Consider the following 27,967-nt stretch of genomic DNA (forward strand, 5'->3'; position numbering starts at 1 on the left):
CCGGGCTCCCGGTCGCGTTCCCAGTGCCCCTCTCTAGGAACTGGGAAGCACCTTCCTTCCTCCTCCCTGGCTCCTTCTGCTTAGCTGCCCACCCTGGCGCAACATCTCAGCAGGGCCCAGAGAGAAGGTTCTTGCCGCTCCCCAGCCCGAGTTCCATCCTCAGCACGTGGCCCCTCCAATCACCACCAGGTGTGGCCCTACCTCCGAGTACAGCTCCTGAACCCCCCTCCCATCCCCCAGTGTGCATCCTTCTGGCATGAAAAAATCTGCAAATAAGCCTTGGCGGGGCGTGGCCCACGGGAGAGAGCCTACTCGCTGCTCGCAAGAATTCACTCATCAGGCCTCGGATACTGAAGGCGCTTAAGTTGCTTCCCGACCCGCTTGGAACAGAAACTCGCGGTTCTGGGGAGGTCGGCTTGTTTTGCAAGTATTAATAGAGCCGCCCGGGAGGGCGAACCCATAGCAAAGGGAACAAGTGGCGTCTGCAATAAAGTGGAGAGAGCCCTTGGATTATTTCAGCGATTTTGCCGGTCCCCCTCTGCCTGTCTTATTAAACAGGAAGAAGAGGCAGACAGACACGCACCCATGCACCCACGCACCCGCGGTGCAGGTTCCGAAGCTGATGGGGCCTAGAATGGAAATGTCAGGATCCATTTCCCGCGAGGCACCAAAGCCCTGCAAGCCCAGACACTTGATTAGCCTGCAGGGCCATTTCTGCACCCCATCTCTGCAGCACTGATCCCCAAACTGCAATAGCAAACACCCCCATTTCAGAAAAGGGAAACAGGTGACCTGGCCTGGCCTCTACTGAGGCTCTGCGATTCTCCCGGGGGCTGACAAAGCATAGAAACTGCAGGAGCAGAGTCTCTGGGGTCACGCTGACGCAGATGAGGACAGGCTGTGATCTGGGGGTGGGGGTTGGGTGTGGGGTGTTCTCAAGCTGCTTGAGCCTACTGGATTAAGCGTGATCTATCAGGTGCAAGCCCCCCTCCCCTACACACACACACACACACACACACACACACACACACACACACCACTCTCAGCCAGAGGATGATGGAGAGAATGAATCTGCAATGCAGACCCTGCGTAGTGCCGGAAATGACCGCTCTCATGGCAGCGCCGTGATGTCTTGAGGGTCTAATCATGACGAGCCCCCTGAAACACTGAAACACTCAAGAGCGGGGAGAGGTAGTGAGGGGGTTAGCGGCCCCAGAGAGCTGCACAGCCCCCTGAACCCAGACTCAGACGCCAAAAAATAAATCAATATGACAGAACAACAAACTCAGAAGCCGAGGCTGCTCCTAGAGGAACCTGCCACCAGCCCTGTGTGTCTGGCTGTCCCCTCTATTGCCTGACCTAGCCAGCTGTTTAAGGAGGACACCTCAACCCAGCCTCCACATACGTGCCCAGTTTGCGAAGGCAGAAGGGCTGAAGAGGAGGGGGGTGGATGCTCCCAGGAGTAAGCAAAGGGGGGTCGGGACCCGAGCAACAGTACAGCTTGCCTTGCACATGGCTGGCCCGTGTTTGATCCCCGGCATCCCATCTGTCCCCTCAAGGGCTGATGGAGATGTACATCATCTGAGTACTGACAGGTGTGGCCCCCAAACAAAAAATAATTTTTTTTCAAAATGAGGATAAGAGGGGAGGAAGGAGGCCAAGCTGTGTCTCCTCACGGCCAGAGGAGCTCACGGTGCCCTGGCAAGGTTTGCTCAGGGTCCCTGCCAGGTGAGTTGCTCACTCTGTGGGCAGAAGTGCTACGCTGGGACCTTCAGGGAAGCTCAGGAACTTGGTCCGGGAAGCAGAGTGAGATCCTCACGTTACAGCTGCTGGCAGGACCCCTGGCTTCATCTCTCCCTGAAGCTGGCGTGATGCAGAATCAGGCAAAGCCCCAGGAGGGGGAAGCCATCAGCCCGCTCACACGGCCTGGGCCAGGCCCTGAAAGGCAGGCGGATTTGTAAAGAAATGGCGTTTAGCAAGAAGCAATGCGACAGGCGGTCGTAGCTCTGGGAAAGCTGCTGGGTGTCAGGCACGAGGCACAGGTGGGAACAGCGGGGAAGCTGGCCATGCAGAATCACCCCCAGCTTGGGGCAGACTGGTGCTGGTCGCTGGGGTACCCTCTTCCAGAAATCTTACGTATCACCACCGCCCTCTGCTGGCCCTGGAGAATGTAGGCGTCGCCCCAGCCCTGGGGAGATTCCCGCTCTTCCTCCTACCCTGCGCTTCTCAGAAAGGAAGCCTTGAAGGTGGGTGTCCTTGGCTGGCCATCCGTGCTACAAGGGACCCCCGGAGCACCAGGTGACACAGAGAGGTGACGTCCTTCCCCAGAGAGCCGAGGTTCTGCAGATGCTGGCCGTCAACACTGCCAAATGTCGCCCACAGAGTGGAATGGCAGTGACCCCAAATTGCATGCCCGAGCCCAGACCAGCAGTTTGTAGGCCATTGTGAGACCACAGAAACAGCTGTGGAATACAGCAGGGGAGTTTTCAATTGAGTTGAGAGAGAGAGAGAGAGTGAGAGAGAGTGAGAGAGAGAGTGTTCAAGGGGCCGGAGCCCAGGTTTTGCAGACAGGAGGCTTGGGTTAGAGCCCTGGCACCTTTTGTGGTCCCCCAAGCAACTGCCAGGTGCAGCCCCCTGAGCATTGCCAGGTGTGCTCCCAACAGATCAGAGAGAAGATCTCAGGCGCAAGTGCTGATTCTAGCTCTTGGGAGGTAGGTGACTGGCGCTGGTAAAGAAGCTGTGGGTAAGGGGGGGGGGGTGGGAGGTGGTTGTTTTGTGGAGAATGCGGTCAACCGTGCAGGGGGAGGTGTGTGTTTCCTCCCTTCCTTCTGTGGGCAAGCTTTGATTGTGTTATTACTGCGTACACTCATATGCCTCTCGCGGTCCTGGTCACCACTTTGTAAAGTGGAATATTGGCAGGCTATTGTGAAGGTAAAAATAGACCAGTGCTGACATAAGATGTCTATTGAAATAGATTTTTACTAAGCGATTGTATTCAAGCCTGTGGGCCAGAGCAAAGCCCCTTCTTTGTATCAATTTTTTTAATTACAAATATACTAATTAGTTTTTTATTAACAAAAAGAGACCAGCTGTACCTGGAGAGAGGCGCAGCGCCGGGAGGGAGGGGGCGGAGCCTGGAAGGAGAGGACTGTACCCAAAGAGGGCGGGGCTGGAAAGAGGGGCGGGGCCCGGAGGAAGAGGGCGGTGCCGGGAGGGGCGGAGCCTGGAGGGAGGGGGATGGTGATTGAAGGGGACGGAGCCTAGATGGGCCGGGCCTGGAGGGGCGGTGCCAGGAAGGAAAGGGCAATGCCTGGAAGGGCGGAGCCTGGAGGGATGGGCGGGGCCAGGAGGGGGAGGTGCCGGGAGGGGCGGAGCCTATGGAGGGCGGTGCCCAGAGGTAGGAGGCGGTGCCTGGAGGGAGGGGCCGGGGCATGGATGGAGGATCATTGCCTGGGGGGCGGTGCCTGGGGAAGGGGCGGTGTCTGGAGAGAGGGGGCGGTACCTGAAGGGTAGAGGCGGTACCTGGGTGGAGGGGCGGTGCTTGGGGGAGGGCCGGTACCTGGAGAGGAAGCGGTGTCTGGATGAAGGGGCGGTGCCTGTATAAAGAGGGAAGAGACTGGAGGGAAGGGGCGGCACCTGGGTGGAGGAGCGGTGCCTGATGGAGGGGTGGTACCTGGGGAGGGGGCGGTGCCCAGATAGAAGGATGTTTGCCAGATGATGGAGCGGGACTGGGGGGTGGGCAGGAAGCGCGGGAAGGTATGGAAGTCGCGCAGATATGGGTCCCTCTGTGCCTCCTTCCCGCAGCCCCTCTCCTCTCCACCGTCATCGGTAGACAGGGCGCTGTGGGCTCCCAAGGGGCCGAGGGCAGGCCGAGCGTGCAGTCGCGTCTCGTGGGAGTCCTGAAGAGAGACCCCAGACCCCATGACGCACGAAGACACTACAAGCAGGCGGCGCGATGCTTAGTTACGGAAAGGGTTCCTCCGGCCCCGGTGACGCCAGCCTCGGCGAGCACACTCCACCCCACCGTCGCACGAGCAAAGGAACGGTGTCGCGCGGGCGCCGGAGCTGCGCCCAGGGCCGCCCGGAACAAGCATGGCGCCTGGCGGCGGGGCGGACGCCCTTCCGCCCTCAACCGTGCTGGCCAATGGGGTCGGGGGGGCGGGAGCGGTGGGCGGAAGTGGCGTGCGGGGGGCTGACGGGTCCACGATGGCGGCCGCGGCGGCGTCCCCGGCGCTGAAGCGGCTGGACTTGCGCGACCCCTCGTCGCTCTTCGAGACCCATGGCGCGGAGGAGATCCGCGGGCTGGAGCGCCAGGTGCGGGCGGAGATCGAGCACAAGAAAGAGGAGCTGCGGCAGATGGTGGGCGAGCGCTACCGCGACCTGATCGAGGCGGCCGACACCATCGGCCAGATGCGCCGCTGCGCCGAAGGGCTGCTGGACGCCGTGCGGGCCACTGACCAGTACTGCTCGCGGCTCCGCCTGGCCGGCTCCACCACGCCGGGGCCGCCGCAGGTCAGCCCGGGCCCCGGTCGGAGGTCTCCTATTCTCGGGGGCGGGGGGGCTCCCGCCCTGCCCTGCCCTTGCCCTGCCCTGCCCGCTCCTGCAGCCGCCGCCTCCCGCCGTCTCGGTCCAGCCTGAGAGGAGACCCGGGTCTGGGGGGCGGGGGGCAGCGGGGTCACGCACTGAACCCTGTAGCACCAGACTGCTCGGGTCCTCGGAGTGCATTTGCCCGGAGTGGGGCACCGCCCACCCAGGGTCCTCACAGTCGCCCCGCCCCGCATCCCACTCCTCCCCGGACAGTTCCAGTATCCCGGGTGCGGGTGCGGCTGGGGAGCGGCGAGGGTCTGCGCCCAGTCCAACTCTTGCCCCTGTCCCTTACCGATTGCCCCCAGCACCCCGAGAACTGGGAGCAGCCGCGGTGAAAGCACTCCCTAGCTCCCTCTAGTCTCTGACGTTTTGCGTTCATTAGGGACATAGACTTGGCAGGTGGACTTCCCACCCCCCACCACTGGGGTCCCCTGGAGACAGTGTCACATCCAGCTGGCTAGGTAGTGCCCAGAGGGACATCTGTGGCCTCAGCCCACTGGGGGACCAGTAGCGTTTCCCGCCTCCTGATCATCGGAATTCCTGATGGTGTGCCCCAGGGAGTGGATTCAGAAGGTCCCCGGAAGGAAGTGGTAGGGGGACCAGAGGTTCCAAACACCAGGTGAAGATCCAAAGCACAGCCAGGAACTCTTGGAAACAAGCTGAGGTGTGGCCTAAGGGACCTTTGACGGTTCCCAGGGCTGGAGAGGGAGCGGGGAGAGAATCAGTCCTGGGCAGCTGCAGCAAAGGACCCCCGTTGGCTTCATGGAAGTGAGGCCCCGAGCCTACTCTGTAGCCTGCTCTGCGCCTTTAGGGCCGTGCTGATGTCTTGGGGGTGGGGTGTGCACGCTAGATGCCCTGGAAGGTCACATGCAGGAAACCCTTCTCAGGAAGAGGCGTTTTGTCTTCACCGGTGAGTGTGGAGAGCAGAAAAAGGGACTCAGCAGGAGAAAGGGAAGGCTGGGTGGGGAATAGGGCAGCCGGGGCCTCTAGGCCATGAGCTGGGAGCTCCAAGGCAAAGAATACTGAAGTTTGAGGGGGGTTCTTCTGTTTGGTTTTTGGGCTGCACCCAGCAATGCCCAGAGTGTGCTCCCGGCTCTATACTTGGGAATTAATCCTGGCAGCCGGGGGGTCATTTGGGATGCCAGGGATCAAACTCTGGTCCGCCATGTGCAAGGCAGGCATCCTCCCCGCTGTGCTCTCGTGCCAGCCCCAGCTTTCGTTTTTTTAGGTTTTTCTTTTTTATTCTTGGAGCCATATCCGGCTGTGCTCAGGACTCACTTCTGGCCAGGTTTAGGGGACCTTCTGGGGTGCCGGGGATGAAACCTGGGTCTGTGGCTTGCCAGGAAAACACCTCCCTGCTGTCCTGTGGCTCTGGCCCCGGACGCTTTGGAGGTTGGCACTCGGTAAGCACCCCGGAGGGCCTGTGCGCTCAGAGCCCCCACCTCCCCTACTGGTAGCCCCAGAGGGTCCCCACCTTCCCCTTCCCCCTGCAGCCGCAGCTCCCGCCCCAGGACGCCTTCTACCGCGTGGCGGCGCAGATCAAGCTGCTCTTTGAGATCCCAGAGAAGATCTGGAGCTGCCTGGAGGCGGCGCAGCACCTCCGGGCCACCCAGCTCTACCTGCTGTGCTGCCGCCTGCACCAGCTGCTGCAGCTGCAGGCCTCGGGCGCGCCCTGCAGCCCCATCCTCTCCCGCTTCCCCATCCTCATCCGCCAGGTGGCCTCAGCCAGCCACTTCCGGTGAGCCCCGCGGCCCCCCCCCCCCATCATCACAGCAGCCTGGGTAGGGGACGGGGTCGTGGAGCGGCCCAGCTGACCCCGCCGGCCTCCCCAGCTCCACCATCTTGCACGAGAGCAAGATGCTGCTGAAGAACCAGGCGGTGTCGGACCAGGCGGTGGCCGAGGCGCTGTGCTCCATCATGCTTCTGGAGGAGAGCTCCCCGCGCCAGGCGCTCACCGACTTCCTGATGGCCAGGAAGGCAGCGCTCCAGAAGCTTCTCAACCAGCAGCAGCATGGTGCGGGGTGTGAAGCAGGGGGAGGCTGGTGTGCCCTGGGCCCAGGGTCCCCGGGCGGCCCCTCCTCCCCGGCGGCCCTGCTGCAGCTGCCTCCTTTGCCGCAGGCCTTGGCGTCAAGACCCAGGTCTGCTCACTGGTGGAGCTGCTGGCCGCCACGCTGAACCAGGCGCACGCCCTGTTCTACACGCCGCCGCCTGGGGACCCGCGGCCCGATCCCTCCCTGCCCTGCGGCCTGCTCTTCGCCACCCTGGACTCTGTCACGGGCCAGCCGCCCACTGGTGAGCTCCGGGTGGTGCCATGCCGGAATGCTGGGGTCCCTGCAGGGAGGGCTGAGACAGATGGATGGCAGAGTGGTGGGCTACCCCCATGCGCACAGACACCCCAGGGATGTGTTGGGGAGACCCAGAGCAGAAGTGGGCGTCAGAAAGGCGAGGGAGAGAATGACAGGCCCCTGTGAGACTTGGGCTCCAGGAGAAAGAGGGCTGTGTCCATCTGTCCACCCACCCATCCAGCAGAGGTGGTGGTGGCAGGACAGTCGGCCATGGGGCAGCCTTCTTCAAGTCTCTGGGGCCCGGTGGTACTTCACGCCTGGCCTCTGGTATCCGTCCTGTTCCCTGTCTCTCTGCCCATCGAGACTGGAATGGAACAGCTTTGGCTTTCAGTGATGGTGCTCCCTGGGAATGGGCGGGGGCTGGAGCCACCCGGATCACTCCTGTGGTGGTTGGGGGAACCCTACGGGGTGCCCCAGCCAGCCACATGCAAAGCAAGCACCTTCTCCAGCGCGCTCTTGCTCTGGCCCCTCATTACCTCTCATTGTCAACAGATTCCACTTTGAAAATGCCACAGGCTACCCTGCTTTCGCCCATTTCCTCTCTCCTTCCCACACAGTCCTCTCTTCCCGTTTGCCGTTCTCAGCCACAGCTGACCAGCTGTCATGGGGGGCGGGGAGCTGCCACAAACCACCACAGACTCTTGTTTGGGGACTCCCCACCCAGCAGGGCTCAGGGTATACTCCTGGCTCTGCTCAGAAATCACTCCTGGCAGTGGGTCCATATGGCTAGGGGGTCCATATGGCGCTGGGGATCGAACTGTGTCCAACCACGTGCAAGGCAAGTGCCTTCCCCCCTGCACTGTCTGTGCCGGGGGTGCGGACTGGCTAGAGCAGGGCTGGCGGTGTGCCCCCCCCTGCAATCCCCTGATGCTCTCCCCCTCCCCCCCACCATCTCTGCAGGAAAGGGCATCGCGGTTCTGCGTGAGGAGCTGAGGCTGTGCAGCTGGTTCAGGTACCTGCCGGCGTCCATCGTGGAGTTCCAGCCGGCCCTGCGCACGCTGGCGCACCCCATCAGCCCCGAGTACCTGCGGGACACCCTGCAACAATGGATCCACATGTGCGTTCCTCACCCCTCTCCTCACTGCAGGGCCCCCCCCAGAGTAAGGACAGACCTGCCCTTTGTAGCTCTCGGGCCTCAGCCGGCAGTGCTCAGGGCTTCCTTCTGCCTCTGCATTCAGGGGTCACTCCTGGAGGTACTGGGGATCGTAGGGGGTGCCGGGAATCGAATCCCAAGGGCCTTCTAAGCGCATAGCTGGGAGTGGCCTCCAGACATGGCAGGTGTGGTCCCAGGCCCCCTCACTAAACACCAACTTCCAACCTGGTCCCCATCTGTGAATCCATACCACATTCTGGCAGGGCTGAGGCCAGGGCCTACTGCCCGTCCCCAAGCCCGGGATTGGACCGCGGTCAGTTATGTGTGACACAGGCGCCTTCCCCTGCTACTGCCTCTCCAGCCTCCGGGACTCAGGCGCTATTTTTTTTTTTAAAGATATTTTCCTTTTTTTTTTTTTTAATTGAATCACTGTGTGATAGACCCTTACAAAGGTGTTCATGATCAGGTTTTAGTCATACTGTGTTCCAGCACCCATCCCTCCACCAGTGTGCATCTCCCCAGTTTCCTTCCCTTCATCCCCTGCCCCAGCCTGCCTTTATGGCAGGCACTTTTGTGTTCTCTCTCTCTCTCTCTCTCTCTCTCTCTCTCTCTCCCTTCCTCTCCCTCCCTCCCTCCTCTATCTCTGTCTCTTTGTCTATCTCTTTGTCTCTGTCTCTGTTTCTCTCCCTCCCTCCTTTTGGGACTCAGGATTTATTTATTTATTTCGCCTTTTGGGTCACACTCAGCGATGCTCAGGGGTTACTCCTGGCTCTGCACTCAGGAATTACTCCTGGAGGTGCTCGGGGGACCATATGGGATGCTGGGAATCAAACCTTGGTCAGCTGTGTGCAAGGCAAACACCCTACCTGCTGTACTATCGCTCCAGCCCTCTCAAATCTTTTTTAAGCAGAGACCCCGTCCCCCTCCCTCCCCCACCCCGCTCTGAGGGGCTGGGGGGGCCCACGGTGTCGCTGCAGGTGTAATGAGGACATCCGGAGCGGGGTCCGCAGCCTGCTGATGTATGTGAGGAACATGCGCAGCCTGGCGGGCATCCGGGACGCCCTGTGGGAGCTGCTGGCCGCGGAGTCGCCAGGCTGGGAGCTGGTGTGCCGGCGCCTCCTGGACCGGCCGCTGCTCTTCTGGGAGGACCTGATGCAGCCGCTCTTCCTGGAGCGCGCGCAGGTGAGCCCGGCCCTCTCTCCCACGGGCCCTGGGGGAGGGGGAGAGGGAGCTCCCCCGGTCACACGGCGCCTCTCCGTGTCTCCCAGTCCCTGACCCAAGAGGCCTTCGATGCCATCGCCAGCAGCAGCGACGAGCTCCTGAGCGCCGCCTTGCAGGAGCGGGAGGGCGGCACCCCCGCCGCCAAGCACCTGCACCTCGAGCACGACCTGGGCCTCTTCCTCTGGTCCGAGGGGCCCGGCGACCTGCCCCCCGACGCCGCCTGGGTCAGCGTGGCGCACCGCCCGCAGCAGGCCAGCGCGGGGCTGGCCATGAAGGCGCAGGCCGTGAGCCCCTGCGTGCAGGACTTCTGCTCGGCCCTGGACGCCAAGCTCCGGCTGCAGCTGGACGACCTCCTGGCCTACCTGCCGCCCCCCGAGCCCGCCCTGCGGCCCGGGCCCTTCGACCGGCACGCCGACGCGGGGACCCTGCGGGAGCTGCTGCGGGCCCGCTGTGTGGGCTGCGTGCGGCAGCTCACGGACCGCGTGGGCGCCGAGCTGGGCCGCATCCAGGAGGCCACGCGGGGCGAGCGGGGCGCCCTCCGGGGCGGGGCGCTGCAGGCCGCCCTTTTCCTGGCCCGGCTCTGCCAGTCCCTGGGAGAACTGTGTCCCCACCTCAAGCAGAGCATCTTGGGGAAGTCGGGGAGCACCGAGAAGCCAGCCCGGGACCCCAGGACCCCGAAGAAGCCGGGCAAGGGGACGGCGCCGGAGCCCGACCCCGCGCAGGCGCAGTGGCAGGAGGTGCAGGAGCTGCTGCGGCAGCAGAGTCTGCGGGGCTTCCGGGCCTGGAGCACCGCCGCCGTGGACGTGAGTGCGGGCGCCGCCCTCCCTGGGTGCCCCTCGGCCTCCCCGCCACCCACTGGGTTGTGCCAGAGGCCACACTTTGCCCGTCCTTTGGAGGCGTAGAATTGTTTGCTTTGTTGAGGACCACACCCAGCAATGCTCAGGGCTGACTCCTGGGCTCTGCACTCAGGAATCACTCCTGACGGTGCTCCGGGAACCACATGGGATACTGGGGATCGAACCCGGGTCAGCCGTGTGTTAGGCAAATGCCCTCCCCGCTGTGCTATCGCTCAGGCCCCTGGGGTGTAGATATTTGACAGTAAACCTGGGAGGTGGGTTGGTTGTTGTCACGCCTCTCCTTGGCTTTTATTTTGGGGGCGGGGGGTGGAGCACACCCAGCAGTGTTTGGGGCTCATTCTGGCCCCTGCGCTCAGGAATCAACTCCAGGTGGGACTCAGGAACGCTATGGGGTGCCGGGATTGGCCCTGGGTCAGGCGCCTGTAAGGCAGGTGCCGTCCCTACTGTCCCACCACTCCAGCTCCGAGGGGTCGCTCGCTCTCCTGCTCTTCACCCCAAGTATCCTATATCCTGGGTTGTCAAAAATGGTCACAGGGCTTCCCGCCCTGGGGACGCCACCCAGTCGGGACCCATGTGCGTCTGCGTCTCTTCCCAGGTGCTGGCGCAGGGCTTCACCCAGTCCTTGCTCTTGGATGATGCTGGGTCAGTGCTGGCCGCGGCCACCAGCTGGGAGGAGCTGGAGATTCAGGAGGAAGCGGAGTCCGGCCACAGCGTCACGTCCAAGATCCGCCTGCCCGTGCAGGTGAGTGGGCAGCCAGGGGGGCCATGGGTCCATCTGCTGCTCAGGGGCCCCCTGAGCACCCCGGCCTACCCACCCAGTCATGGATCAGGGTGCCATTCGCCCCCTCTTGTCAGCATCGGGGCAGATGGAGACCCTGGGCCTCTGTTCCCACAGCCATCCTGGTACGTGCAGTCCTTCCTGTTCGGCCTGTGCCAGGAAGTCAACCGGGTCGGCGGCCACGCGCTGCCCAAGGTGACCCTGCAGGAGATGCTGAAAAGCTGCCTGGCGCAGGTGGTGGCCGCCTACGAGAAACTGGCCGCAGACAAACAGACAAAGGTAGGTTTGAGATGGGGCCGAGACACACACAGAGCCCCCTTGGCTTCCTCCCGGCTCTGGGCAGCTGACAGCCAGGCCTCTCGGGCACGGGAGGGATGGCACAGTTGTCCCACCAGAGGCGTTCCATGCGCCCTGACCATCTCGGCAGCACCACCAGCCAGGGTCCCAGAGCCAGGGAGCTCTCCACCTCCAGCCCTGCCCGCACGCCCAGGCTGGGGCTGATCGTTAACCTGCCTTCCCTCGCTCCTGGGGTCCAGCACCACCAGGCGAATCCCCTGCCGCAGTGACAGAGGGAGGGGGCTGCAGAGCGCAGCAAGTACCCCGGGGTCTCTTTGCCCCGCCTCCCGCTCCCTGCCTGCTCCTGTAGCTTCCTGTCTCCTTAGCAATGTCAGGACACAACCCGCCCCTGCTTGGGGACACTCAGGGCAGCCCCTGCCCAGCGTCCGAGTCCCTCTCCTTCAGGCACATTTTCCCTCGCAGCGGCGACAGACGCCAAAGTCTCTTTCTCAGCGAGACTCTCCTCCCTGCTGTTAGTCTTAAGAATGTTTCTGACATTCCTGGTCTGGGTCACTGCTGGGAGGAAAAGGCTGCAGCTTCCCAAACAGCAGGCTCTGAGCGCAGCCAAACAGGCGTTTCCCAGCCCCCTCACTCCCCTCCCACCCGGGAACCGGACAGGCATTGACCAGCCTTCTTTCCCCTCTTGCCCGGGGGCCATGGACCGATATGCAGAAAGAAGGGGCCTTCCCAGTGACCCAGAACCGCGCCCTGCAGCTGCTGTATGACCTGCGCTACCTTAGCATGGTGCTGACCGCCAAGGGGGACGAGGCCAAGAGTGGCCGGAGTAAACAGGACTCCAGGTACCCTCATTCTCCGGTGCATCCAGCAGTCTCCTGCCAAAGAGCCCCTTTTTGAGTGAAGAGGCGGCCTGTGGGCACGCGTGTCTGGTGTGTGTAGCAGCCTTTCAGAGCATGGGTGTGCCCATGTGGGAGGCCCACTGAAATTCACCTAACGGGCATGCACACCGAGGCCTGTTGGAGTACATGAACGTGTGTAACGTGTGTGCATGTGGAGACCTATTAGAGTGAACGGAGGCCTATTGGAGCACATGCATATGTCTAACGTGTATGCATGCCAAGGCCTGTTGAAATAAATGCATGTTTGTAATGTGTAAGTGTGCGGAGGCCTGTTGGAGCACATGCATGCATCTAATGTGTAAGCATGCAGAGGCCTGTCAGGGCACATCATGCAAACAGCAGGTTGTATGTGTAGGAGCTGTTGGCACATATGTATGACAGCAGAGCCTGTGTGTGGTGGTGGCCTGTCGGAGCAGCTGTAAAGCACTGTGTGTGTGGAGGTATCCCGTCAGCGTGCACGTGTGTAACACGCAGGAGACTTGTTGGAGTGTGGACGGCCTGTCTGCACATGTCTGTGACGGCACGTGTGCGAGGTGGCTTGTGGGACTCTTGTGTGCACGTGTGTGCGGTGGCCTGGCAAGAGTGCATGTAACGTGTAGGAGACTCATTGTGCAAGGGGCACACGCAGCCTGTCCGTGCACATCTCTGAGAGCACGTGTGCGCATGCAGCAGGTTGTATATGTGCATGTAACAGCACACGGTGCATGTGACCGTGCTCAGGTTGTGGGCAGGGAAGTAGTGGCAGGCTCATGCCTCTTGACCGATTCAGCCGGCAGCCAGTGGGTCTGACTGGCACCTCTGCCCTCCCCCATAACACGGGGAAGGAGCGGGCTTGTCCGAGACGCCCCGTCAGATTCAGGTGCCCGGGGATGATGAGGGGGACCACGCCGGGACATGGAGAATGAAAAGTGCAGGGCTATGACAGCGAGCCTGAGCCGGCCCCTTTTCCAGAACTGAGAAGGTGGTAGACTACCTGGAGGGTCTCATCGACCCCTTCGACCTGGACGTGTTCACGCCGCACCTCAACAGCCACCTTCAGCGCCTGGTGCAGAGAACATCCGTGAGTCGCCCACCAGGGGTCCCGCTCCAGGAGGCGGGGGCGGTTCCCAGGGTGAGGAACGGACTCCCAGAAGCCACCAGCCCAGAGCCTGGAACAAAGCCAAAGAGGAAGCAGCAGTTGGAGTCTGGCGATGGGCAACAGAGGGACCCCGAGCCTTCTCCGAAGGGCGGGGGGCTGTAGAGAGGCCCAGCTCCTGCTTCCCCGGAGCTGGCAGCCCAGGCACAGCTGAGTTCCTGCCTCTCCTCCGCCAGGTCCTCTTTGGGCTTGTGACGGGTCCGGACAGTCAGTTTGCCCCCAGGAGCGGCACGTTCCACTCCCAAGAGCCCCATAATATCCTTCCACTGGCGTCCAGCCAGATCAGGTAAGGCCCGCCCCACCCCACCCTGCGGGACCCCGCCTCTGTCTACATGCCCCCCTAAGCCCCTTCTCCTTGGTCTTGGAGGTTCGGGCTGCTGCCTCTGAGCATGACGAGCACTCGCAAGGCTAAGTCCACCCCTAGGAGCACGGAGAGCAAAGCCCAGGTCAGTGTCGAACCGGGAGGCTCCTCCCTGGGGCCCCACCCCCTGCCCCCAAGACGTTCCCCTAAATAAGCAGTTGGGCACAGTGATGCTCTAATGCTGCTTTAATGGTGGCGCGATACACACAGTACAAGGTCTCCCCAGCACAGCCAGGCCCGGTGGGGGTTGCAGGGGCCACAGGCTAGGACAGAAACGAGCTCATTTGCAGGCACACAAGAGTCCACTGTTGGCCCGGGCTTGCCCCCCAGCTTACTTGGAAAAGGGGGGCTTGGCTTTGGGGGGTGGGCTCCCCCGTCGTCCGGTTCTCCCAGGCGGGTGGGGAAGGAAAGAAATCCGCCTCCTCACGTCCTCAGTTTCCACACGTTGGCTCCCATGGGCTCGTCTGCCTGGGTGTTTCCGCCCGGGGGAGCTGGCCTGACAGCGTTTAGTAGTCTGCTTTATTGCTGAGTAGGATGCTATTTGCACGCGGGACTGCCTCTACCTATCACCCTAAGCATCCAAAATACCTGTCACGCCTCTGATCCAAAACCTCGCGAGATGGCAGCGGAAGCTTCTCACACACGCTGTCCAGCCCTGCTGACCTTTCCTCACAGTGCTCGGTTCTCCCCCTCAGAGGGACAGGACGCGGCACGGAGGCAGAGGTGCTGCCCTTTTCTACCTCGCCTCCACCTGCCCCAGAAGAAACCTCTTTGTGCCCCATGTCCCTGTCAGGCCTTGCTGGGAGCCCCGTGCACTGGGCTGGCCATGCTTCTCTGAGGGGCGCGGGCAGGTGTGCCGGCCGGGGGCCTCTGAGACATTCTCTGCATATAATGACAGGTGGCCGCTCCGGCCCTCTCCCAAGCTGGTGACCCGTCGCAGCCCGGCTCCCTGTTCCGACAGCTCGTCAGCGAAGAGGAAGACTCGTCTACACCGTCACTGTTCAAGCTCGGCTGGCTCTCGAGTATGACCAAATAACGCGGGCCCCACCCGCCTCGTTCTCAATTAAACACTACTGCCGCCTTTGTTCTCTCGAGCCTGCGTCTGAGTCACCAGCTTCCCCAGGGTCTCTAGGCCCCAGGCCCTGGGCTCACTGGAGCTCCTACCCCTGGCTGACCCTGGCCTTCACCGTCCCAGTTCCGCTGTCATGGAGGGAAATGCGTTCTGCTGTCCCCATATCCTCTGTCATCCTCGCCAGGAGGCCCCCAGCCCGAACGGTCCCCACTGGCCTTGGATGGCTTGGGCTCTGGGAGGTGGTCGTGGGCCCCCAGTTCTCAGCACCTCCGGGGACTCTCGCCCCTGGGCTCAGCAGAAGCTGCTGGTGTCTTGGCTGTGCGAGCAGGACGAAGGCACGCGAGTGACCAGCCTCCACGGGCCTGGCCCCAGCAGGGGGAAGAGGCGACAGTCCGTAGGGAGCCACTTCCCTGGCACCATGGGGCAGGGGCGGGCCCTCTGGACTAAGGCAGCTTGGCAGACAGTTCCAGCCCAAGGCTGAACAAGCGTTCTACAGTCTGGAAAGGAAACTTAGGTTGTTTTTGTTTTTTTTTCTCCATGGAAACTAGATACTCTTTACTAGTTTATTGAATTAAAAAAATTGGAAGATCCCGCATTTAAAAGGCCTTTTTTTTACATCAAGTAGAATTTCTAATGGACAGGTTTGGAGATCGGTCGGAATTAGACAAACTATGGGTTCAACACGCAGATGAGATTTCCTTATACTGTTAACCTTGACAGAGATTGAGACCCACCCTCAAAAGATTCCTATAAAAAAATTGCTCCGAAGCCCCTTTGAAATTGCAATAGTGCAGCAAAACCACAAGTAAACAACCACCTGTTAAGCTGTTATTTCAAATATAGAGTGAAAAGCCAACAGGCATCTTTGTGCAAGTTTCCAACATCCGCCTGGGGATATGCCGTGTGCGGGCGCTGTCCCTTCACAGAAGGCCAGGCCGCGGGTCAGGTGGGCGGCCGGCCCCGGTGCTGCAGGCTGTGGAAATGCGCCTCCTTGAGCGTCTGGTTGATGTGGAAGTAGGGGCCCTGGCACAGCGCCGACTGCTCAGGCGCTGGCTGTGGTGTGTTGGGACTGGACCCAGCGGCGATGGGGTTCAAGCTGCCCTCCGGCCCACTGCCCCGGTCCGGGCTGTTGATGCTGCTGCTGCTGCTGCCGCCGCTGTCGCTGCTGGAAGACTGGAAAGGAAACAGACACAGTCCCATCAGAACCTGTTGTGCTCGGTGCGTTGTGGGTGAACTTGGAGCAGACGGGGTAAGGGGAGGTTTTCTTGGGTGGTCTGACCCAGGCCTGGCATCAAAGTGCAAGGGTGGGCGCAGCGACCAGCCACTCACTGCCCAGAGACTTCCACCTTCAGCCCTGGTGGGATCCGGATCCCGGGGTCAGCCTGTGGTGGTGGGCCAGGCCAGACTCAAGCTCACGCCGGCCTGCTGCAGTCACTTCTGCTCCCTCTTTGGCTTTTTGGTGGAGTGCTGACCCACACCCAGGGGTGCTCTGGGCTTATCCTTGGCTCTGCACTCAGGGATCCCTCCCGCAGGCCCGGGGAGCACATGGGGTGCTGGGTATGGAACCTGGGCCAGGCAAGTGCCTTCCCCAAGTCCTCTCCTCAGCCCCTGACTCAGCGTCTCGACCTGCCTGCCCCAAGTGCCAGCGATCAGAGGAGGAAGTTCTCAGAGTACAGAGTGTACAAAACAATAAAAAAATAAAACACCAAAGAGAACAAGATGGGGCCAGAGTGATAGTACAGTGGCTAGGGCACTTGCCTTGCAAGTGGTGAGCCCATGTTCCATCCCCGGCAATCCCAGGAGTAACCCCTAGCACTGCCAGGTGTGACCCCAAAACCAAAACAACAGCAACAACAAAACCCAAAGAACAAGCCCCTGGTCTGAAAAACCAACCCCTGCAAATCCAGCTCACAGCTACAGGCACTCACAGGTGGATTCTGACCTGTCACGGGGCAAGGGAGTGTGGGGGGGGGGGGGGAGCTGGTTGTGCCGAGGGTGACCACAACCACCAGTCCAGTGCTGCAGAGGGACATGGGTGCGTGTGCACACGCACCAGGCGGGCAGCGCATGGGCGCGACTTTCCTTCTCTGAGGTGCCCTGGATGGGCGACAGCCCCAACACAGCCATATGCCCAGTGCCCTGGGGGCTGCTTCGGAAACCTGCCTGCGGGCCCCCTGCGCCAGATGGACACGGCAGAGGTAAGCAGGGTGTGCCCAGGCGACCTGGCACCCACTGGGGGAATCAGAGGTGCTGGGCAATGATGGCGGCTGAAGGGGCCTGGAAGGATGGGGAGCAGTCTCTCAACCATTTTAGGGGTATGGGTCACGTGGCAGATTGAAGGAGTGACCCCTGGCAATGCCCAAGAGATCCTATGAAGCCCTGAGGACAAACAGGGGTCGCCCACGTGCAAGGCCAGTGTCCTTCCTGCTGCACCAGCTCTCTGCCACCCCCTATGGCGAGTTTATTTGGGGGCCGTACCTGTGGTTGCACAGGTTTCACTCCTGCAAGGATGCACGTGGGCTGGCGACAGGCAGGGCAAACCCCTGACCGCTGAACTATGCCCTGGCCCTAGGGGAGTCTCTGAAGCAAGGTGTGACAAGCTGGATAAAGCGGAAGAATGGCTGGGCCCGCCACCTGCTGCGCTACCAGAGCAAAGCCGCCACCAAAGGAGCAGCAAGCAACACCAAGAGAGGGGGCTTCCGGCAAGCCTGTGTGAGCACCCCCCGGTGGGCACATCTCCAAGAGGAGGGGTGTGGGGTGCCCAACAAGCCCCCAGGAGAGCATGCGAGCACCCCAGGGGGCAGCACCCAATTATCCCGCCATGGCCAAAAACCCCACGTGAGCACCAGCGGCCAGGCATGGCCACAGTGAGCCTAGAGGGGGGGTCATCCAACAAACCCCCCAACATGGTCAGAGCAGCCAAGACCCCCGCCGCAGGGAGTGTGGTGCAATGCACTGGTCAGCACAGAGTTCAGCTTTTCCTGACACAGGAGTTCCCTGGGCCCTGCTCGTGGTCGCTGCCTGGCCTCGACCCAGCACCAACACTCTGGGGAGGCTGTCAGGGTTGTGTCACCCAAACTGTCCCCAATGAGCAGAGACCAGAGCAGGCGGTGCTGTGCCGAGTAAGTCACTCCTACTCTGTCATATTTTCTTAGTAACTATGGGTTATTTCACAGTAATCTGAAAAAAATCAAAGTGAATTTTCTAAGTTCAGGGCATGACCCCCAAATGCAGTGTCTGTATCAGAGATGGGTTCTGCGTCCACATGGAGCCACGCCTTCTGTAAGGCCGGGAAGCCACACTGACCTGGAACAACCAGAACCACTAGGAATGGAAAAGTCAAAGCAAAAGCTCCCAACTCCTGGAGCTGGAGCGATAGCACAGCGGGCAGGGTGTTTGCCTTGCACGTGGCTGATCCAGGTTCAATTCCCAGCATCCCACATGGTCCCCCAGCACCACCAGTGCATCCTGGGTGTGACCCAAAAAGGGGAAAAAAAAATGCCCAACTCCTGAGAGGTAAAGACGCCAGTTTAACCCACTGACACCGAGCTAGTTTCTACCCATCTGAGTAACCTCGAGAGAGGGGTCACCACGACCTCTATATTGGACCTGAAAAGGAAGACAGACATTTCACTTCTTATTCACCAAAGTAAGATGAGCCTAAATTTCACATTGCCCGGATGACTCATCCAGAGCAACTGTGAAAATCAGAGTTTTGACCCCAGATGAGTTGCCTGACCCACCTTAAATAGGAGCTCAGACACTGGGACATGTCCCACTCCGTCTCCAACCCAGGCGCCAACCAGAAGTCTCTAATGCCTCTGGACATCACGTTCCTCACCTTTTCTAGCCAGGACGAAAAAGCCTTTGCAGCTAACGTCACATAAGGCCAAGACCTGGGACAGCATTTCCCAGCTGACAGCGGGGGACGGAAACTCTCCTCTGGCCTTCTGGGAACCGAGGGCCCCAGCCACTGGGCCCAGTCAGCCCAGTCTCGGAGGCCTGCGAGGCCCCTGTGCCATGCCGGGAGTGGGCAGCTCTGCCAGCGAAGGTCACCAGCCCCACGCCACCCCTGTCCTTCCCGCTGTGTGTATCTCTGTGCAGACTCTGGCCCTGTGCTCCAGACTTTTTTCTCTGAAACATGGGGTGACAATGCTACCGAGAAATGAGCCACAGAAGTTGCACGAGTCGATGAACAGTTTCTCCTGCAGTGCTTACGGACAAGTGGATTCACTCTCGGACGGTCTAGGAAGAAGCTGGGCCACACCACCTCCGTGCAGGAGAAAGCCGGGCCCGCACCCACTTCCATACAGACCAACAGGACTTGCGGTAGCCGGCTGATGAGTGCAAGCAACACTACCCAGTGCACTTACTGCACCTGGCAAGGTGACTACATTTAGGAGCAAAGGTAACTTTTGAAACTCAATCAGAAGGAATAGTTTCACATTTCTCTTAGAAGAAAAATGTGGCCAGAGCAACAGTCCAGTGGGTAGGGTGGTTTGCCTTGCACACACCTGTTATGGCTGGATCCCAGCATCCCGTATGGTCCCCTAAAGCGCCGCCAGGTGTGATTCCTAAGTGCAGAGCCAGGAGCAACCCGAGCATCACCAGGTGTGATCCAAAAAGCAAATTAAAAAAAAAAAATCTTTCTGTAATTTGTTTTTTGGTTGGCTTTTTGAGTCACACCCAGTGGTGCTGAGGGCTGACTCCTGGCTCTGCACTATCACTGCTGAAAGGACCCCGGGACCCTATGAGGTGCCAGGGGGTGAATCTGGGTCAGCCACGTGCAAAGCCAAGGCCCTACTGCCCTGTACGATCACTCCGGCCCCCAGGATTCTTCTAATCACAATTTCACCTGAGAACTGCAGCATCATTTCATTATGCCCAGGAATACAATGCCCCATGGGTAACAGACCATGATCCTGTCCCCGGGGGCACTAGTGAGGCTGCTGCCCAGGTCCCCCACTTGCTCTTGGCGAGCTAGAAGCATCAGGAGGGAAGCCACGGCACGACTCAATTATTCAAGGCTGAACTTTCCGTTTTAGAGGCGTTCCCCTGCCTCCCGTTTCTCTTGCTCTCCCGCCTTGCTCAGGTTCATTACTTGTTAATACCTGCCACGGTCCCTCTGCGGTGTGGATAGGGGGCAGGGCAGGAAGGCCGAGGCTAATGGTCCCCAACGGCCCAGGGAGGGGTGGCCCGGGGGCCCACTCACTTCCCGGGGCAGATCCAAGCCAAGTGCCTGTGAAACAGGGCCCAGGAGATCCAGCCCAGCACGGCCGGACAGAGCGGGCCGTCTGCAGAGGCCCTGCCCAAGGCCCGACATAGCGGGCCGTCTGCCTTCTAGCCAGAGCGAGACCCAGGAGCCACAGGCCAGGGAACTTCATGGCATTTTCTTCTACGATGCTGAGACACCCAGAGGTGTAAGGAGCAATGTTCACAGACAACGGAAAAAATGATTATCCAGGAATCTTACTCACTTACAATTACAGATCAGAATTGTGTTGTTGTTTTGTCTGGGGGCAAGGCTGGGCAGTGCTCAGGGATGTTCCTGGTGCGGCTTAGGGAACCTTATGCAGCACCTGGCATCAAACCCAGCCCACCGTGTGCGAGCCAAGTGCCTTTCCCACTTTTCTCTCCAGCACACGCCCCCTCAATTTCTATGAATGACTGGAATAGGAAGCTCGCATTCCTATTTTCAAGTATCGAGCACATAGAGTAAAAGGTCTAACCAAGGGGAGGGAGTGCTCGGCGGCTTACACATGCTCCGTGTGTGCGAATTCCCAGGTTCACTCTCCAGCACTTTCTCTCGCCTCTGTGCCCCAAAAGTCTTCATTGTCAATGGGGAAAAAAGTTTGTGTAACTATTTATGGTGACAGATTTAACTAAACCCAGTGCAGTGATCATTTTTCAGTGTACACAGATATTGAATCATGATTCTGTACATGTGAAACTAATATGCCGTATGTCTAATAGAACTCAACAACAACAACAACAACAAAAATGTGGGGGTCAGAGTGATACTACAGCAGGGAGGGCACCTCATTGCCCACCGAATCGGGTTCTATACCCAGTACCTCATATGGTCCCCAGAGCCCTACCAGGAATAATTCCCGAGTGCAGAGCCAGAAGTAACCCCTAAACATCACTGGGTGTCACCCCTAAACAAAAACAAAAAATTGTGGCTGTCAGGGAAAAAAGATCCACTAAAAAAAAAAGTGTCAGACCAACGACCCTCTGGATTAATGTACCACCAAGCAGAATTTACATGGCTGCAGGTAAAATATTCATAATAGCCTGCAAGTAATCACTACTTGCTCTTTTGATCAACAGCCTAATTCAAATGAAAAATGGAAACTCAATTACTGTTAGTTTTATCATCACCCTCTCCTGTCGCCTCTGGTCTCTGCTTTTCTTTCATCCATTAGATTCCCCAATTATCACATTAATCAAAAGCTCAATTACTCTTCTGTTACTCATTTAAAAGGAAAAGGAGTAAAAGCCTGCCAGGGAGATTTTAAGAGTGGGGGGGATAAAAGCCGGAGCATCTTGGGCTCCACGTTGAAGGAGCTAATCCGTGCTTGTTCATTAATTGCTCCTGAATGAATATTGCCCTCGTGAGAGTTACTAATTTCCCCCCTTGTGGGAGAGAGTTTGGATTTCTGGTAAAGGCTGAATCTAGGTCAAATCCTATTATCGAGAACTAATTCAAGTACAAATTAGTTTGGGAGGCCAGACTTTTCCTGTGGTAGCAGAATTTTGCTTTGAGCTACAGGACAGGGCAGAAGACCCGTGGTCACTGCAGCATCTTGCTGGCCTGCCGACGGCCCACCAGCACCGGCCATTCATCTCGAGCTTTTTCTGCCCACCCGGGAGGGCCCTGCGGGTATTCGGACACATCCACCTCCTGGGAAAGGTCCACGGAGGCCCTCACACAGGTTCCCAACTCCTTCCGAGCTCCTGGGTAGGTAATGAACGAACGAACGAACACACACACACACACACACTCTCTCTCTCTCTCTCTCTCTCTCTCACACACACTTCTGAGCACTTAAGTTTTTCTTTTTTGTTTTGTTTTTTGGGTCACACCCGGCAATGCACAGGGGTTACTCCTGGCTTTGCACTCAGGAATTACTCCTGGTGGTGCTCGGGGAACCATATAGAATGCTGGGAATTGAACTTGGGTCAGCCATGGGCGAGGCAAACACCCTACCCACTGTACTATCGCTCCAGTCCCTTAAGTTTTTCTTAAAGACGGGTATTTCTGGGGCTGGAGCGACAGCACAGCGGGTAGGGCATTTGCCTTGCACATGGCCCACCCAGGTTTGATCCCCAGCATCCTATATGGTCCCCCGAGCACCGCTAGGAGTAATAACTGAGTGCAAAGCCAGGAGTAAGCCCTGAGCATCGCTGGGTGTGACCCAAAAAGCAAAATAAGTAAATTTTAAAAATAATAAAATTAATGGCTTAGAAACTACTAGAAAATATACTTATTTCTCAAATATCAAGTATGGACTTCAAACATAAAAAGTAAAGTAAAGGCCCTCCCGTTGATCATCGATTTGCTCGAGCGGGCCCAGTAACGTCTCCATTGGAGACTTTGTTGTTACTTGTGTCTGGCATATCGAATACTCTCGGTAGCTTGCCGGGCTCTCCGAGAGGGGCAGAGGAATCGAACTCGGGTCGGCCATGTTGGCTGCGTGCAAGGCAAACGCCCTACCGCTGTGCTATGGACTTCAAACATGAACTTTCTTTTTTCAACTTTTGGGCCACACCCTATGATATCCAGGCTTCCTCCTGGCTCTGCACTCAGGAATCACTCCTGACGGTGCTTGGGAGACCCTATGGGATGCCGGGGATTGAACCCGGGTCGGCCGAGTGCAGGCAAGCGCCATCCCTGCTTTACTATTACTCCAACCCTGAATATGAGCTTTCTACGGTCCATGAAGCATCTAGGAAATGCAAAGCTAGGACTCTCTAGATGGAAAACGCTCAGACACACAGGGCAGAAGACACATGGCTCCTTCAAAGGAGCCAGGACAAAAGGAAAGAAAAAAGATGCAATCAAGGATGATCTTCGGGTACAAAGAATCAACATCGTGAGAAGCACCCAGCCATCCAGCACAAGTGATGGAGAGAGCGGTGGCTCCAACCCAGGCCCTACCTCTGTGTCCCAGGAATCATGGAAGACGGGGTTCCGACTGCTTCTCTTGGTCTGAGGGGGAAGATGGTGGTCGTCTTCACTGCCGTTCCTTCTCCTTTTCCTGAAATGAAGGAAGAGAATTATTTCACAATTAACACTTTGGAAAGTTCTAAACCAGAGAGAGACAGCACAGTTAAGGGACTGGTCTTGCACGCGGCTGACCCCAGCTTGATTCTGGGCTCAGAATACGGCCCCCAGAGCAGTGCTGGGAGTGACCCTGAGCACTGACCTGGGAGTAAGCCTGAGCAGCACCAGGGGAAGCCCCCCCAAGAAAAAAACCAAAAAATATCATAAACCACAGAAAGATATAAATGTGTCCCCCAAACCCGGATAAACAGAATCCTTAAGGAGGTGCAACAGGTTAAAAGTTGAGGGGGTGGGGGCGGCTAGAGCGACAGTGGGGAGGGAGTTTGCCTTGCATGCAGCCCACCCGGGTTTGATCCCCAGCACCCCATCTGGTCTCCCAACCCCCACGAGAAGTGAGCCCTAAGCTTACAGCCAGGAGTCATCCCTGAACATCGCTGAGTGGGAACAAAACAAAACAAGCTGGAAGTCCCTCCTGCCAAGAGCAGGGCAAGAGGGGCCAGAGTGCACAGGCAGGCATAGGCTTTGCACATGGGAGCCGTGGTCTTAAGCCCTGGCACCACACGGTCCCCTGAGCATCGCCCAGTGTGGCCCCCAGCTTACTAATGTAAACAAAAGCCGGGGTCTAACTGGCTCCACTCTCTGTCACCACCTGAGTCAAGTTATTTTCTTTCTATACTTGAGAAAACTCAACTGCATCTGCATCCTTCCCAGTTTTAGTCCCTCTGTATGGCAAGTGCAGACAGGAGAGGGCTTCTGTTTTGGTTCTGTCTCTGCCTATTTCCTTCAGATCCTCGAGGAGACTCAAGAACACTGCTAGAGGCGCGGCCGCCTCTCCGCTCCAGCTTTCTCATGCTCCAGAGTCTCCCAACTGTCGCCTTCAACAAAAACCCTCCATCCCCTAAGGCATCAGTGATGCTCCAAGATCATCCCTGGAAAGGCTGTTTCGGGCCAATGAGCTTGCCTGCTCTGGCCGGAGGCGGCTAGTATGACAAGGGGCGTTGCTTGACCGTTACTGGGAAGAGTTTAGCACAAGCGGCCCAAACTCTTCATTAAAAGAGAAAGAATTCCCATCTTTCTCAGCCTAGTGTTCTCAGCTATGTAACAAGAAAGAATTTTAAGCACTATATTCAAAAATCAAGTTCGGGGTGGGGTTGGGGGGAGGGTAACTGCCAACCTGCTGGCAAACAAACCAGTTAAAGGTTTAATTTTAAGTCAAACTGCCTCAACATGATAGCTGTCAGCCACACATAGTTAACCGAAACTTGACAAAATTTAGAGGCCGGAGCCCACAGTACAGCAGGCAGGGTGCAGCCTTGTACGGGGTCGACCCAGGCACTCTATGTAGTGTCTGGAGAACCACCAGGAGTGACTCCTGAACGCAGAGCCAAGAGTAAGCCCTGAGCATCACTGGGTGTGGCCCCCAAGCAAAAGAAAACAAAAAACCTTAACGAGATTTTAAAATCTAGCTCTTCTGTATGGAGCCACAGTTTCCTAGTACTCAACACCCGCCACGCAGGGTCTAGTGGACACACCTGGCATCGGCCCAGTTATACAAAACAGCAACACCCTTTTTCTTTTTTCCACCACATCCAGTGGTGCTCAGGAGCAGTACACCTGGCTCTGCACTTAGCAATGACTGCTGGCAGTGCCCAAGGGACCAGGGGGGTCATCCAGGGTGCTGGGAACTCGAGCCGGGCTGGCAGGATGCAGGGCAAGCGCCTTAACTTCTCCTTCTGCCTCTCTGGCCTTCGAATGATACCCAAACTTCTGCAACTGCCAAAACCTAGTGAGAGGTGCGAACAGCCCCTGACATTTTCTGCCGGGCACCCGGCATGTCTTCTCTAGACTCCATTCATATGGGCGGGCAGGGGCGCTGAAGGCAAGAGACCGGGGAGCACCCAATCACCACCCGTGGCCACACTGCACCCGCGGCTTTCACACTGAGTATGGATCGGGTGTCCAGGCTTGGAACGCACGAGAGAAAGAGCCTGGTGGTTTTGAGAGAGCAATAGCCAACCAGTAGAGGGCTACCCAGGCCATCCTAAGGCTTCTAACATCCCAACTTTGTAAAATAAGCCCATTTGTGCCCATAAACTTCATCCCAGGAAACTAGATTTGGGGGTGTTTGTTTTGGGGCCATATCCGATGATGCTCGGGGTGACTCTGGCTCGGCATTCAGGCTTACTCCTGGTGGTGTTGGTGGGGGGGGATGGTGGCCATATGGGCTGCCAGGGGATGAATTCAAAACGGGCTGGCTGTGTGCAAGGCAAGCGTCAGCCCTGCCCCTCTCCGAAGACCATGGCAGTGCTGGTGGAAACGTGCCACCCTTGCGAGGGACCATGGGTGCCCCAAGAGTAGCTCACTGACAGGTCCCCGGACGCTGTGACCAATGTGCCAACAGCTGAGGGTGCTTTGGGCAGCTGAGTCATGAACACAGAGCCTGACCCAAGCTTTCCAATTTCCCCTTTGAGAACAGGGCACGTGTCCCTGCAGCCAGCAACGTGGGTCTGAACATCCCGGGAGCTGTGAGGCAAGACTGAGTGGAAGAAAAAAAGGACGGGCTGCTTCTGTAGATTCCACCTGAGCTCTGAGAAAGTCTCCTCTCAGTCGGCAGGTTTCTCCGGGCACTGGGACGGCCGGGGCCCTCTCCTGCAGAAGGTTCTAAACGAGAGGCCAGCAGGCAGTGCTCCCGGCATGCTCTTTCCCCGGGGCCTCCCAGACCCCTCCTTTGAAGCATTCCTCTTCCAACAAATTGTTAATAATTGGCAGGATCACAGCTTTGTGAGCTACCCTATCTGCACCATCGGCCAGATGACAGCTTCTGACATTAATGCCACAGACCAGGCTCCCATTTGAGCTGCCACCCTGTAATTGATTAGGTTCACCCTAGCCATCTAGTTACAGATTAATGTCTAGCTTGCTACGTATAAGCAGGGCTGGTCCCAGTTCTCTCCAAGCGTCCTGTCATCCTCTACTGCACTGAGAAAGAATTAGAGCGTATGGAGACTTTGGTGGCTTTCAAACTTAGGCGGGGGAATAAAAAGGAACCAAAAAAAAAAAAGTTTTTCCTGTCCAAAAAAAAAAAATCACTACATATGATAAAAAGAGAACATCAGTTGTGCTTAAAGGGGCCTCACATCCGGGTCAACCCAGGACAAGTGAGCCGAAATGAAAAACCACCTCGGGGGCGGGAGGGAGGGGGAGGGCTAGGGGCACCAAGGAAAGAAAAACAACTTTCTCAGACCAACCCGAAGTGGAGGAACAGGCCTGGAAACCCGGCAGGAGCGGGTTGCAGATGCTGAACTGGCAGAGCTGAGCCATTGTACCCCAATGAGGGCAGGAGGCGAGGTAAGAACACCCCCCACCCCATCCCACCCCCGCAAATCAAAGGCCTTCTTTATGGCCCAGTGCTACCAGTACCAACACGCCAGGCAGATCAAAGCCACCAACACACTCAGGTTATCTGTGCACAGTCCTGGGGACTTGCCACCCCCTTACAGGAGGGTCGGGCTCCTGCAGCTTACTGCGGGGACACCCGTCCGGGCTGTCGGTACCCTGCCGGGGTTTGAGGAGCAGAGACAGGTCTCATCACCCCTGTGTGGGGGAACCCCTGTCTGTGTGGGGGGTGGGTGGGTGGGATGGTCCTGACTGCCGCATCTCATTTGCTGTTTCCTACACCAGGGCTACCCAGCTCCCCCGCCCCCCCCCCCCACTCCTGAGCCAAAGCAGCCCCCTCCGCAGAAGTTCAGGAAGCCCAGATCCACCAGGAGATGTGCTGCTAGAAGGGGCCATGGGGCGCAGGGCCCTGGGGACCTGACCACCAGGGCCCGTTCCATCAGCTGAACTCCCCACCTCGGGGTGGGGGTGAGGGGGGAAGCAGGGGGGCGTCGGGGGGGGCACAGACACACGCCGTCTCCCTCCCTCCCTCCCTGGTACTCCCGTGCCAGGCTTCCACTTCATCCAACTCCACCTGTTGGGACTTTCCTGATGGGCAGGAAAACCCGATCCCACTATCCTGGAGGAGCCCCTAGGAAGGGGCGTCCTCTCCCCCGCACCCCTTCCTCCCGCGTGGAAAGGACGACAAACCCCACAACGCTCCCTTCGAGTGGCTTAAGCAGGCTCGGGCAGGCGGGCCTAAGCCCCCCACCCCAACCCCGAGGCTCCACAGGAGACTGGGGGTCGTGAGCGGGATTGGGGGGATGGGGGGCAGCGGGGCTCCGCGGTACCCCTCAAACGGCTCCCGTCGCCCCGGAACAGTTTCGAACCCGGCCCGGTCCGGCTCCGGGCCCACAACCGTCCAGTCCCGGCGGCTGGCACCGCGGTCCTCCCGCTCGACGACCCTCCGCACCCCCGACCCCCGGCCCGGCCCCCGCGGCGGGGCCGAGCCCAGGCCTGGACGCTGACCTTGGTGGGGGCGGGGAGAGGCCGCGGCGGCCCGGCCCGGGGGGCTGTCCGCGCCGGCCCGGGACCCTCTCCCCCTTCCCTCCCTCCCAGACCCCGCGGGAGGGACCCCTCGACCGCCGCCGGGGCTGGGACCACCCCTCCGGACTCGGCTCCCCGAGACCCGCGGGGCCGGGGGGTGGCGCCAGGCCGGGGGGCGCGGCCGGGCGCTCCTAGGAGCCCCCGGGGGCCGCGGCGGGGGCGGGTCGCGCCCCTCGTCCCCCCTCACCACCCCCAGCCCCCCGCGCGCGACCCCCGCCGGGTCGGCGCTCACCTGGGCCGGAGGCGCTCGCTCATGGCAGCCGGCGGCGGGGAGCGGCGCGGCGCCGCCCGGCTCCCGGCGGGAACTGAGGCCGCGGGGTTCCGGCGGCCGCCACGCCCACCGCCCCGGGCCTTGGCTCGGGCCGCCGCTCGGGTGGACGCCGCCGGCGGAGAGGAGCCCTCGGTGGGACCCGTCCCCCCGCCACTTCCGGCGTCGCCTCCTCCGCGCCCCCCCATGTCGCCGCGGCCTCGAGCCCCGCCCTCCCGCGCCTGCGCAGCGGCGCCGACGCGCGGCCCCGCCCCCAGGAAGAGGCGGGTCCCCAGCGGGCGGGGCGGG

General features: G+C 59.4%; 2 protein-coding genes across 2 annotated transcripts; one reads left to right on the forward strand and one right to left on the reverse strand.

Annotated features, from left to right (window-relative positions):
* The first annotated feature begins 4,177 nt into the window (after nt 1-4,177).
* COG1 (component of oligomeric golgi complex 1) lies at nt 4,178-15,237 on the forward strand. Its single transcript, XM_056138134.1, has 14 exons — nt 4,178-4,512; nt 6,081-6,325; nt 6,420-6,601; nt 6,706-6,879; nt 7,833-7,989; nt 9,003-9,207; nt 9,294-10,049; nt 10,699-10,845; nt 10,999-11,160; nt 11,890-12,017; nt 13,026-13,134; nt 13,386-13,495; nt 13,577-13,655; nt 14,469-15,237. Exons 1-14 carry the CDS (start codon nt 4,207-4,209, stop codon nt 14,604-14,606), a joined length of 2,898 nt encoding a protein of 965 aa, XP_055994109.1. The 5' UTR covers nt 4,178-4,206; the 3' UTR covers nt 14,607-15,237.
* VCF1 (VCP nuclear cofactor family member 1) lies at nt 15,192-27,886 on the reverse strand. Its single transcript, XM_056138135.1, has 3 exons — nt 27,644-27,886; nt 22,804-22,903; nt 15,192-15,815 (listed from the first exon to the last, which is right to left on the reverse strand). Exons 1-3 carry the CDS (start codon nt 27,865-27,867, stop codon nt 15,585-15,587), a joined length of 555 nt encoding a protein of 184 aa, XP_055994110.1. The 5' UTR covers nt 27,868-27,886; the 3' UTR covers nt 15,192-15,584.
* Nucleotides 27,887-27,967: the final 81 nt, after the last annotated feature.

The sequence above is a fragment of the Sorex fumeus genome, unplaced genomic scaffold, assembly GCF_029834395.1.
Source record: "Sorex fumeus unplaced genomic scaffold, SorFum_2.1 ptg000128l, whole genome shotgun sequence".
Lineage (NCBI taxonomy): Eukaryota > Metazoa > Chordata > Mammalia > Eulipotyphla > Soricidae > Sorex > Sorex fumeus.